Raw genomic sequence first — 12,436 nt, 5'->3', positions numbered from 1 at the left:
CAATAATGTATCCTGCCTGAGGACAGTCTCTGGATTAAACCTTCTGCCTAATTCTTTTATCTTAAAATGTAAATTATGAGAGTAGGTCTGGTGAGGTCTTCACAACCTCCAGACATTCTTTGGATTCATTGGAGAGTATATAACTTCATTGTTAACACTAGCAACGGGGTATTCTTTCTGCACCCTTCTGATGCCTATGTAAGAAGCTTTCTCTATCTCCTTTATACTTTAGTAAAACTTTATTACACAAAAGCTCTGAGCGATCAAGCCTCGTCTCTGGCCCCGGGTTGAATTCTTCTCCTCCGGGGGCCGAGAATCCCAGTGTCTTCGCATGATTCAACAACAACCTTTCAGTCTTAGCCACTGGATTGCAGGGAATTCCCCTATTTTTGTTGTTGTTGTTGGTTGGTTTTTCTTTGTGGTTATATTTCTTTGTTTGGCTGGGTCAGGTGTTGGTTGCCCACAGCATGTTTTGAGCCATATATATCTAAGCATGTACAATCAGGGTAGAACATTTAGCATTTTGCAACAGTTCATTCCCCTAATAATAAAAACTGAATGAAGTTTATAGTCCAATGGGAGATGAGGTGAAGAGCTGGGCTTCCTCAGGATGCAGTAAACCCAGTGTCTGATGTCCTGCACACAGCCTCTGCTCACCTCCACCTGCTCTACAGAAGAAGCCATGTTCTTTCCTGGCTTCTTTTGCTCTCATTTTAACTAGCTTTGAATTTTTTTAAATAATTTTATCTATATATTTATATTTGGCTGTGCTGGGTCTGTGTTGCTGTGCACAGGCTTTTCTCTGATTGTCGCCAGTGGGTACTTACTCTCCCTTGCAGTGCACCGGGCTGCTCCTTCTGGCGGCTTCTCTTGTTGCAGAGCACGGGGCTCTAAGTGGGCGGGCTTCAGTGGTTGTGGAGGGCTTCAGTAGTTGCAGCTCTCCAGCTCTAGAGCACAGGCTCAGTAGTGGCGGCGCACACGATAAATTCAGCATCACAAATGCCGAGTTTCAAGTGTTCTGGGATATTGAGCTGGAAGTGTCCAGCTGGTATTCCAGCTGGTATTCAGATGTATGGGCCTGAACTAAAAAGAGAGGAGTCTGTGAAACAGATTGGTGGATCTGGGGAGTCTCCAAATGGTAGGTGGTGACTGACATGGATTAAGAATTAATTCTTGTCAGGAAGTTGAGATGGAAAAGTACAATGTCAAGAAGGGGGAGGGGACCATAAAAATACAGAGGGCATTGCGTATTCAGAGAATAATTAGAAGTCGTGTATGAATGTAGCCATGAGAAGACTCTTGAGAGAGTCCCTTGGACAGGAAGGAAATCAAACCACCCAATTCTAAAGAAAATCAACCCTGAGTATTCATTGGAGGGACTGATGCTGAAGCTGAAGCTCCAACACTTTGGCTACCTAATGCAAACAGCTGACTTATTAGAAAAGACCCTGATGCTGGGAAAGATTGAGGGCAGGAGGAGAAGAGGGGTGACAGGGGATGAGATGGTTGGATGGCATCACCGACTCAATGGACATGAGTTTGAGCAAACTCTGGGAGACTGTGAAGGACAGGGAAGCCTGGTGTGCTGCAGTCCATGGGGTCGCAAAGAGTCAGACATCTCTTAGCGACTGAACAATAGCAATGGATGTGGCTCGGGATGGAGCTTGGGATGAAGGTGGAGGAAGGAAAGGGGAGGGACAGAAAGACAAGACAGAGGAAGGAAATGTCAGGACAGATGTTGCACAGTCTTGATGGCTTCCCTGGCGGTAGGACTCCCCAGATGAAGCAAAAGACCTGAGAATCCTCAGTTTTGTCCTCCAACTCCAGCCAAGTAGGGTAGGCCTCTGCAACCTCTGACCCCTGAGGTCCTGCTTTCTCCAACTGACCCAGAATCTTCACCCAGCCCACTCTCAGTTCAGTTCAGTTCAGTCGCTCAGTCGTGTCCAACTCTTTGAGACCCCATGATCACAGCACGCCAGGCCTGCCTGTCCATCACCAACTCCCAGAGTTCACTCAAACTCACGTCCATCAAGTTGGTGATGCCATCCAGCCATCTCATCCTCTGTCGTCCCCTTCTCCTCCTGCCCCCAGTCCCTCCCAGCATCAGAGTCTTTTCCAATGAGTCAACTCTTCGCATAAGGTGGCCAAAGTACTGGAGTTTCAGCTTTAGCATCAGTCCTTCCAATGAACACCCAGGACTGATTTCCTTTAGGATGGACTGGTTGGTTCTCTTGCAGCCTAAGGGACTCTCAAGAGTCTTCTCCAACACCACAGTTCAAAAGCATCAATTTTTCGGCACTCAGCTTTCTTCACAGTCCAACTCTCACATCCATACATGACCACTGGAAAAACCATAACCTTGACTAGACAGACCTTTGTTGGCAAAGTAATATCTCTGCTTTTTAATATGCTATCTAGGTAGGTCATAACTTTCCTTCCAAGGAGTAAGCGTCTTTTAATTTCATGGCTGCAGTTACCATTTGCAGTGATTTTGAAGCCCCCCAAAATAAAGTCTGACACTGTTTCCACTGTTTCCCCATCTATTTCCCATGAAGTGATGGGACCAGATGCCATGATCTTCGTTTTCTGAATGTTGAGCTTTAAGCCAACTTTTTCACTCTCCTCTTTCACTTTCATCAAGAGGCTTTTGAGTTCCTCTTCACTTTCTGCCATTAGGGTGGTGTCATCTGCATATCTGAGGTGATTGATATTTCTCCCGGAAATCTTGATTCCAGCTTGTGTTTCTTCCAGTCCAGCATTTCTCATGATGTACTCTGCATATAAGTTAAATAAGCAAGGTGACAATATACGGCCTTGACGTACTCCTTTTCCTATTTGGAACCAGTCTGTTGTTCCATGTCCAGTTCTAACTGTTGCTTCCTGACCTGCATATAGATTTCTCAAGAGGCAGGTTAGGTGGTCTGGTATTCCCATCTCTTGAAGAATTTTCCACAGTTTATTGTGGTCCACACAGTCAAAGGCTTTGGCATAGTCAATAAAGCAGAAATAGATGTTTTTCTGGAACTCTCTTGCTTTTTCAATGAGCCAGCGAATGTTGGCAATTTCATCTCTGGTTCCTCTGCCTTTTCTAAAACCAGCTTCAGAATCTGGAAGTTCACGGTTCACGTACTGCTGAAGCCTGGCTTGGAGAATTTTGAGCATTACTTTACTAGCATGTGAGATGAGTGCAATTGTGCAGTAGTTTGAGCATTCTTTGGCATTGCCTTTCTTTGGGATTGGAATGAAAACTGACCTTTTCCAGTCCTGTGGCCACTGCTGAGTTTTCCAAATTTGCTGGCATATTGAGTGCAGCACTTTCACAGCATCATCTTTCAGGATTTGGAATAGCTCAACTGGAATTCTATCACCTCCACTAGCTTTGTTCGTAGTGATGCTTTCTAAGGCCCACTTGACTTTACATTCCAAGATGTCTGGCTCTAGGTGAGTGATCACACCGTCGTGATTATCTGGGTCATGAAGCTGTTTTTGTACAGTTCTTCTGTGTATTCTTGCCACCTCTTCTTAATATCTTCTGCTTCTGTTAGGTCCATACCATTTCTGTCCTTTATCGAGCCCATCTTTGCATGAAATGTTCTCTTGGTATCTCTAATTTTCTTGACGAGATCTCTAGTCTTTCCCATTCTGTTGTTTTCCTCTATTTCTTTGCATGATGTAGAGAAAAGGCAACTTATTCATTCCTTCATGCAGGAAAAAAAATCTATTGGGGTGGCCAAAAAGTTCATTCTGGTTTTTCCATAACAGCTTATGGACAACCCAAGTGAACTTTTTGGCCTATGCAGTATTAAACACCTGTTGTGTGTCAGCATGCTCTCAGGTAGCGAGGACACAACAGTGATCAAGACAGACTGAAACACCACTTTCCTAGAGCTTAAAGCCTAATGGGGGAGAAGAGAATTCAATAATTATAAGAGTGACAAATACGTCTATTCTAGATCCAGCATTCTGTGGTATACGTAATGAAGGGTCCAAGAGAGGTGGGCAAGGAAGAGGGAGGAGATGGGGGCTAGGTAGACCTCTGCCACCAGTCGTGTCTGTAGCCCTCCAGGCTCCTCTGTCCATGGGATTCTCCAGGCAAGAATACTGGAGTGGGTTACTATGCCCTCCTCCAGGGGATCTTCCCGACCCAGGGATCAAACCTACGTCTCTTCCATCTCCTGCATTGACAGGCGGCTTCTTTACCACTGGCACCACCTGGAGGCCCCGTCTTCTGAAAGTTCCAGTGTTAATGCCAGGTAGATGCTTCCCTGCACCCGTCTTTTCAGCAGTCAGCTCGAGGCTGGAGATCCCTTTTCCATGTCCATATCAGGTACATTCTCCTGTCACCCATCTGAGTTTGCCATCTGTTTCCTGCCGAAACCATGATTGATATGGACCTTTATGAAAAGATGATTGACAGAAGTGAGCAGGATTAAGGAAACAAGAAAAATAAAGTTGGGGCATCCAGGTTTAGCAACAGTAAGAAATCATCATCCTCCTTAGGCCTCAGCGGGGAGGGGAAGGAAGCCATGCTCCCACAGCCTGGTGGAGAACCGGAACCATGAGGAGAGACACTGAACAGAAACTGTCCTGTCAAGACCCAGCCAGCGTCTGAACTGTGGTAGGAAGGTAATAGAAGGAATAAATACTTCAGTCTCAATCTGTGTGTGTTCCCTTCTCCAGTCTTCCACTGGCTGAACACAATCTGAAGCCAAACCCAACCAGCCTTCAAGGTGATCAGCTCAATAGAGATCAGCCTTCTGAGGCCCCCGACCCAAATAAAAGGGCTCATACAGAGAACCAAATAAAAAAATAACCAGCTAATCACACCTCACTGTCATGAACACTTTAAAAAGCGAGTAGATGGCTTTTAAAATTTATTACAGAGAGTATATATGTTATTTTGGCAACTTGATTTTTTAAAGAAAAGGCAGAGAGCCACAATAAAGTGCCAAGCACAGGGCATATCAGCCCTCACAGTATGGTTTGCTGGGGGTTGCCAGAGCGTCAACATGCCGGATTAGGCACCTGATCAGCACAACCCATTGTGAGGAATCATGGATTGTTTCCGAGGTTCTAGAATTTGCAGACTCTGTGGCTCGGCACTGGAAGCCTCCGCTCACAGGTTTTCTTCACTGCTCTTGGGTGCCCCACACCAGGGTCCCCTCTTGCCCAAAATCCAGATGAAGAATTTCCTTCTACTAGTGAGTCTGTGTTTCCTTGGATCTGCCAGAGGTGAGTCCTCTCTCTTGGTTCCAGGTGGACATGGAAGAGGCCTGTTTAAGGCCCTTGAAGAACGAAGACCAGTATCTTAGTTACCCAGACCAATCTGAAGCAGGAGTGGCTGAACAAGTTCAACTCTGAGAGTTGCTGAATCGGTTGATTCCCCCTAGTTAATGGCTTCACCATCACAGACTAGCTTGGCACAGCTCATTCCTAATACTTTCAGCCCCTTGACGTTGTACCTGATGCTCTGTGAAATGAGAAGACAGGTCTAGGGTTCTGGAAGTCTGGGAAGGTTTGCCCCAGTGAACTGAGTGTGTGGGATCCTCGTGTACTTAAGGTAGAAGGAAAGACACAGGAGAAAGGAGTGAGGTATGCCTGAAAGTCGTCCCGGGGCCAGAGATCCTAGAAGCCTCCCCTTCCCGGTTCTGGTCTATCTATTCAGTCATCTGTTTCTCCTCTCTCAGGATGCCCATTCAGGGTGAGCTCTATTCCCTTCTTCCTCCTGCAGAAGCCAGAGGCCATGAGTTTCTAGCTCTCCATTAAATGAGAGTGTTTTCTGTAATGTTGGTTCTCTGAGATTTTGTCTTTTGCCCTCTTCGGTTTTCAAAAATTGACTCAGAAACAAGCTACATACCAGATGGTAGTATGTGCCAGCCACTTGGTGAGGCAGTGAGTCATAAATGATAAGAATGACTAAGAAAGGAGTGTGCTTTTTCAAGCCTCTTTTTTTTGTATTAAAAATCTTTGTTAAAACTTCTGTTCACTTTTGAAGAATCAGTCAAGCAGGTAGTATTTCTGTAACAACTTTTTAAAATTAAAAACTCCTAAAAGCCTTAGTCAGATTTCCCAGGTGGCACAGCGGTCAAGAATGCCCACCTACCAACGCAGGAGATGCAGGTTCTATCCCTGGGTCAGGAAGATCTTCTGGAAGAGGAAGTGGCAACCCACTCCAGTATTCTTGCCTGGAAAAATCCCATGGGCAGAGGAGCCTGGCAGATGCACAGGGTTGCAAAGAGTGTACACAACTGAGCACTTATGCAAAAGCCTTAGTCTATCTTATCTTTCCTTTATCAACGTATTCTAATGTTAGTCTTTTGAAAGTCATTGGTTATAAGGACTTCAAATCACTCAAGATACACACACACACACAAATTCTTACAGGATTATAATCAGGATGATACTGACTATATTATATTCCTCTCAGCTTTTTGATAGGATTAATAAAATACTCATCATTAAAGTCTATTCCCCACCCTCTTCTAGGTTATTCAGCCTAAATCAGTTACTCAAAGAGTAATAATAATTTAAAAAAGAGTAATGATCAAATTGTCTGCATGATGCTGCACTTAATAAAATAAAAGCTGTACTTAAGGAGTATTCGTCTGATGGTCATTGATAAACTGGATTAAATGTAGGAGAGACAAGTCAGAAGAGAGTGACCAGCTAAGAGTTTTGGAATTCCAAATGCAAGGTCAGGAGAAGGAAAAATTAAAGTTAATTGAGCACTTCAGCAATGGACTAGGCACTTCACAATTTATCTTATTGAAGACTCATGACAACTCCATGAAGTAGGAGTAAATGGTACATCAAAAGGAGTCTCAATGCAGAGATATAGAAGTATATAATATTTTTATCTTAATAATTCATGGCAACTTGGTTTTCGGTTCCCAACCACATGGATAGGGGATTGGGTGTGGGAAAAAACATGAACTTGCCAAATAAAGGTCTTAATCCCTTCTGGTAATTTTCGTGGCCTCATTATATATTTGTCCTCTCTAGTTTCAAAATCATTTTGTTTGGAGTTTAAAATCTTCCGCCCTTGGTTTCAGCTAGAATTACTCAGTTGCTGAAACACTGCAGAGTCTCTCTCCGTTGTATCTCCATTCCGACCTTTCACCCACAGGGGAACCGGAGGGAGGCGAGCGGTGGAATCCTGGTTACATGAACGATGGGACGTTGATTTCCTGATGCTGTCTTTGTCAGGGAGGCACAGGTGCTTTTGGTGCCCTGTGCCCACTCAGGGTACACAGATCCACACAAATACTGCGGATCTTAAAATTCTTCCCTTCAATCACAAAGGTAGCCTCTGCGGCTCCTTAACACCCCTGGCCTTCACGGTCCCTCGAGCAACCGGTTGACTGCCTCCAGCCTCTGCAGTATCTTCAGGTGCTTGACCAGACCCCCAAAAACCCAGCGCTCCCACAACATGAGCCTTGCTTCATAGGAAAGGACGCCTTACCGGGGCATCCTCTCTCACCCTCACCATCTCTCTTCTATTACTTCTCCACCCCAGCAGCATCAGCTCAATCTGATGAGTTTCTTGGCTCTATGGATCATCAAGCATCAGTTCAGCAACTCTCAAGTGACTACTTTTCACTTGCAAACCCTTTGGATGAGGCTTTATATGAGACTTCTTCAATCGACAACACTTTGAGTGAGCGTGGCTCAAGTGAGACCGCTGCAGCCCAACACGCTTCCGGTGAGCCCTTGGCAGTTGAACACGCAAGTGGGCCCGCTCCAGTTGATCACGCTACTGCGGTTGAGCATGCTCCAGGGGAGGCTGCTGCAGGTGAGCACACTCTGAATGAGCACACTCCCGGTGAACAACTTTCTGTGGAACAACCTATAGGTGAGCAGCCTCTAGGCGAACAGTCTGTCGGTGAACAGGCCGTAGGTGAACAGCCCACAAACGAACAGGTTGCAAGTGATAAACCTGCAGGAGAACAGTCTGCAGTTGAACCGATCTCAGCCGAACAGGTCTCAGCCGAATCATCAGGGGAACAGCCCTCAGAACTCCCACCTTCAAGCACATTCTCAGGTGAGTCGTATTTGCATGGGTGCCCTTCCTTGACTTGCGGGGGGAAGCAGGTGACACATCAAGAAAGCCAGTTTTAAGACATTCAGAAGAAAGAACAGTTCAGACGGAACGATCAACTCTCTCAAAGAATCTCTTTACATTTCTTTGCAATAATCCCCAGAGGCAGAATTCAGGTGTTGTGGGGCTTTTGAAGGCTAAACAGTTCAGAGGGCCCTCTTTAAGAAAAACAAAATACAAACTGCCAGCTGTCCCTGCAACTTCATTCCACATTAGAAATTAGGAAAATGAATGCCCACAGCTCCACTGGAAGAAGGGGCTCATGGAAGACAACCTTGGTGAGCTTCAGGCTAAATCAGCCTGTTCACAAACTATGTTAAAATCTTTGCAAATCCTCCAACAACATGGCTAGCACCAGACAAGTAGCTCTGGGCTTTTTTTGTCTGAACATGATGTCAGTGGAAATAATAAACAATCATTAATAATAGAAAAGTTTTATTTGAGCCAAACTGAGGACTAGTTGGCTTCGCAGATTAGTCTGAGAAACGGCCCTGGAGAAGCAGTTTTCGGCAGTTTTATATCTCGTCCAGACAAGGCATATTGAACAAGTCAGGGTTATATTTCTTCACGGTTTTAAAAAAACACAACAGACCAGTTCATACACATACAGCACGTACAGTTTGGGCTCCCCACCTGGAAAGGGAGTTTAATCATCAGTGGAGGACTTGAATCGGTGTCCCAGAAAGAAGGGTATTTAATCTTTATTTTTAATATGAACTTTTTTTTAACTTCTTGTCAATGTGACGTTTTCTTTACTAATTAAAAGAGATGTACAATGTATGTTTGATAGGCCACAAAGAAGCTATTGTAGTTAGCAAAAAATTCAAGTTAACTCATGTATAAGCCAGAATGACTTCTCTAGACCTCAATATGTGACCGTTTCTTTTATCATTGGAAAGTAAAGCATGCCAACACTTTTGTCTGCAAGATACAGAAATAAGTTCCCAGGACAACTGCAGCTCTTTGGCTCTTACAAGGGTTTGTTCAGGAAGAAAAACAAGATTTAAGATTATCGTCTCAAGTTATTACTAGACATAAACACTTTATGTTCACCCCATTTGTGTAAGTAGCAGTATTCCAAATTTTCAGAAGAGAGAGTGAGGTTTACCTCATCTGGCTAGAAAGAAGCAAAGCTAAGATTCACACTGAAGTATGACTCCAAAGCCCATATTCTTTCCACTTTATGCTTCCTTAATTAGGAAACTGCCAGTGGAAATAGGCAATATTGAGTCATTTCAGAGAGGCTCTGCCCTTTGTGACAAACTGCCCTGATTGAGGTGAATTTGAGAGTAGCAAATTGATACAAACACTTTACCAGGTTTGCAACATTAGAACATTCCAACGTAGTTTTTTTTTTTTTAAAGCAATTTCTCTTTTCTTTGTTATTTACTTTTGATGCATACTATTTAAAAAGTCTTTATTGAATTTTACAGTACTGCTTCTGTTTTATGTTTTGATCTTCTGGCCTTGAGGCATGTGGGTTCTTAGCTCCCCAACCAGGGATTGAACCCTCCCCTCCCCCTGTATTGGAAGGAGGAGTCTTAACCACTGGATCACCAGGGAAGTCCTTAACACAGCTTATTAATCAGACAAATTTTACTGCAAGTGTCTGTGCCTTGTGGATAACTGAGAATATCGTGAGGAGTATGAATGTCATATGAAAAGTTCCATCGCTCCTATTGAGTTAGACACAGCAGAAGGGCATCTAATGATCAATGTCCAGGGAGCCACTGGGCTATGAATTAAAGTCAGTACTGGAGGGAGAAAGGTGGGATTCATCAGCAATGAATATCATAGATGAAGCAGTAAGGATGAAGTCATTTTCTCTGGTATGGAAGGGAAAAGATGCTTTCTCAGACCTACAAAATGGTTCTACTTATTGTCCATCATCCCTTCCCAGATGTGTGACTCAAGGCTACACACCTGGATCACAGGGTTATTTCATCAGGCTGATCTTAAATTTTTCAGGCCCACCATTAAGCTGCCACACATGCTCTTATATGAATGACCAAGGGAAATGTCTTCGTGGAGAGGGAGTCTGCTCCACTCAGAATTCCCAGCAGTGCATGTTAAAGAAGATCTTTGAAGGTATGTGAGGACTTCATGGGCTGGTCTTTGACAGAGAACTCATCAGCCAGCTTGAGTACTGATGGGGGAGGGGGTGGTTAGGGTGGCAGGGGCTGGAGGAGGGATCAAGCTGGGATTCCCTAGAAGCTTAGAGATTCAAGAGGACCTCAATTCTTACAAGAATCAAGAGTAGAATTCCAGCTATTGAGGGAGAGGCCCTTCCCCAAAGGCCTCTGATGTCTTATAAGAAGACAGGGAGATTGTCTCTTCCTATTAATGTGTGAGTTGCCCCTTGAGCCAGTGGGACATTGACTGCAAACTCAGGAATGTGTCTATCTTGTTCATGGCTATATATTCCTAGCACTTAGCACAATGCCTAGTCCATGGCAAGCATTTAGTAAGTATTGAATAAATGAATTAAATAGTCAACAGTTGTCCACTAGTCTGTGTTCACAAGTTGCCAGGCCTGAGTGTATTCCGACACCCCTCCACCCTTACACTCAGTCCTTTGTGCTCGGTTGCTCAGAGGTGTTCAGCACTTTGTGACCCCAGGGAATGTAGCCCACCAGGCTCCTCTGTCCATGGGATTCTCCAGGCAAGAATACTGGAGTGAGTTGCCATTTCCTACTCCAGGGGGTCTTCCTGACCCAAGGATCGAACTTGCATCTCCTGTGTCTCCTGCATTGGCAGGAAGGTTCTTTACCATAGTGCAACCTGGAAAGCCCGTATTCAGTCCTTATCCCTCAAATAAGGGAAGGGATCTTGGTTACTTTATCCTGTGAACCCCATTGCCTGACTTCTCTTGTGGTTTGTCTGGTCCCTCACTAAAAGCGTAGGCAACTGATGGGGAAACAGCCCAGAAGAAGCAGGTAGAAGGGGAGGGGAGAAAGAATATGCAAGTTGGAGGACTTGGTCATGCCTATGCAAGGACTCTGGGGACCATGATGAAAGTAAGATTCAGCAAGGAAGCTCTGTGCTCTTTACAGTCTGTTTCTGCTTCTTCCAGGTGGAAAACTTCAATTCATGGTTCAGGGCTGTGAGAACATGTGCCCATCCATGAACCTCTTCTCCCACGGAACCAGGATGCAAATTATATGCTGTCGAAATCAGTCTTTCTGCAACAAGATCTAGCAGCCTATGCCCTGGCTTCTTGACCTGACTCAGGCAGCAAAAATCCTCCACACTAATGGACTCAATTTAGTGTCTTCCCCAGGCAACTGCTAATGACATCTTTCTCTGCCTGTCAGACCAGAAGCCCTAATATCCTCTTTCCTCTCCATGCCATTACCCATCCTTCTCTGCCCTCCGTCTTTCCTATTCCTTCACCCTATCTCTCAACATTTTTCTTTCTCAATAAATTTTGCGTAATTAAAGAGTACTGACTCTAGGCAGACATCTTTTCCCATCAACCAGGGGCAGGGTCACCCTGAGCTTCCTTTTGCTCCACACACTACAGTGGTTGCAATTTTTAAAAAGATTTATTTCATTTTTTGGTTTGTTTTTGGCTGTGGTGGGTCTTCGCTGCTGTGTGTAGCTTTCTCTAGTCGCAGCTGCGGAGCACAGGCTCTAGGCACGCAAGCTGAGTAGTTACAGCACACCGGGCTTAGTTGCCGCGTGGCGTGTGGGTTCTTCCCAGAACAGGGATTAAATCTGTGTCCCTTGCATTGGCAGGTGGATTCTTTACCACTGGACCACCAGGGAAGCCCCAAAGTGGATGCATTTTTAAACAATTCCACATTCCTCAAAGTGAAGGGGTCCCCCAGGGCAGGGACCATGAAGAGGAATGCAAAGTAGGTGCTAACATTTTAGGAGCTTAAAATAATATTGCAAGTCCTTGTCTCTGACCCCAACCTTTCCATCCCTATGGAAACCAAACTCACTTCTACTTACCACAATGTTCAAAACCCACCCTTTCTTGGGACCTTGAGAGTTATAAGTGGAGACTCTATGCTTAACAGAATTATAATAATGATTCCTTTTAATTTATCTACTACATAAATAGAACAGGTCATAATTATCTTAACTAAATCTTTTTCTCACACACAATGTCACTGGTTTGTCTCAGCATAGAGGGCAGGTGGAAACTGTATACAGCCCCTTTCATCTTGTATTAGAGTTACACTCTTCAAAGTGTTTTTACATCTAATCTACTGAAAAGGGCCCAGAAAGGCAGACAGGAAAGATAGCATCATCCTGAGTTCACAAGTAAGAAAGTCTGACATAGAAATGTTGTATATATTCAGATTCCATGTCATTCCAAACATATCAAGA

At 44.5% G+C, this 12,436-nt stretch overlaps 1 protein-coding gene across 4 annotated transcripts; it reads left to right on the top strand.

Moving 5' to 3' along the window:
- Window positions 1-5,180: 5,180 nt before the first annotated feature.
- On the top strand, window positions 5,181-11,296 carry ACRV1 (acrosomal vesicle protein 1). 4 transcript variants are annotated; one of them, XM_005904822.3, is made up of 5 exons: window positions 5,181-5,232; window positions 7,517-7,580; window positions 7,818-8,041; window positions 10,067-10,186; window positions 11,172-11,296. In XM_005904822.3, the coding sequence occupies exons 1-5, from the start codon at window positions 5,181-5,183 to the stop codon at window positions 11,294-11,296; spliced, it is 585 nt and encodes a 194-aa protein (XP_005904884.1). The 4 variants fall into 4 exon arrangements, with proteins under 4 accessions (XP_005904884.1, XP_005904883.1, XP_070221257.1 ...); XM_005904821.3 differs by having other exon boundaries at window positions 7,517-7,585; window positions 7,778-8,041; XM_070365156.1 differs by adding an exon at window positions 9,826-9,845 and having other exon boundaries at window positions 7,517-7,980; window positions 10,080-10,186.
- The last annotated feature ends 1,140 nt before the right edge of the window (window positions 11,297-12,436 follow it).

The sequence above is a fragment of the Bos mutus genome, chromosome 29 (genome assembly GCF_027580195.1).
Source record: "Bos mutus isolate GX-2022 chromosome 29, NWIPB_WYAK_1.1, whole genome shotgun sequence".
Taxonomy (NCBI): domain Eukaryota; kingdom Metazoa; phylum Chordata; class Mammalia; order Artiodactyla; family Bovidae; genus Bos; species Bos mutus.
Note: the sequence above shows the minus strand (reverse complement) of the source record. Positions and strands in the feature narration are given on the sequence as shown.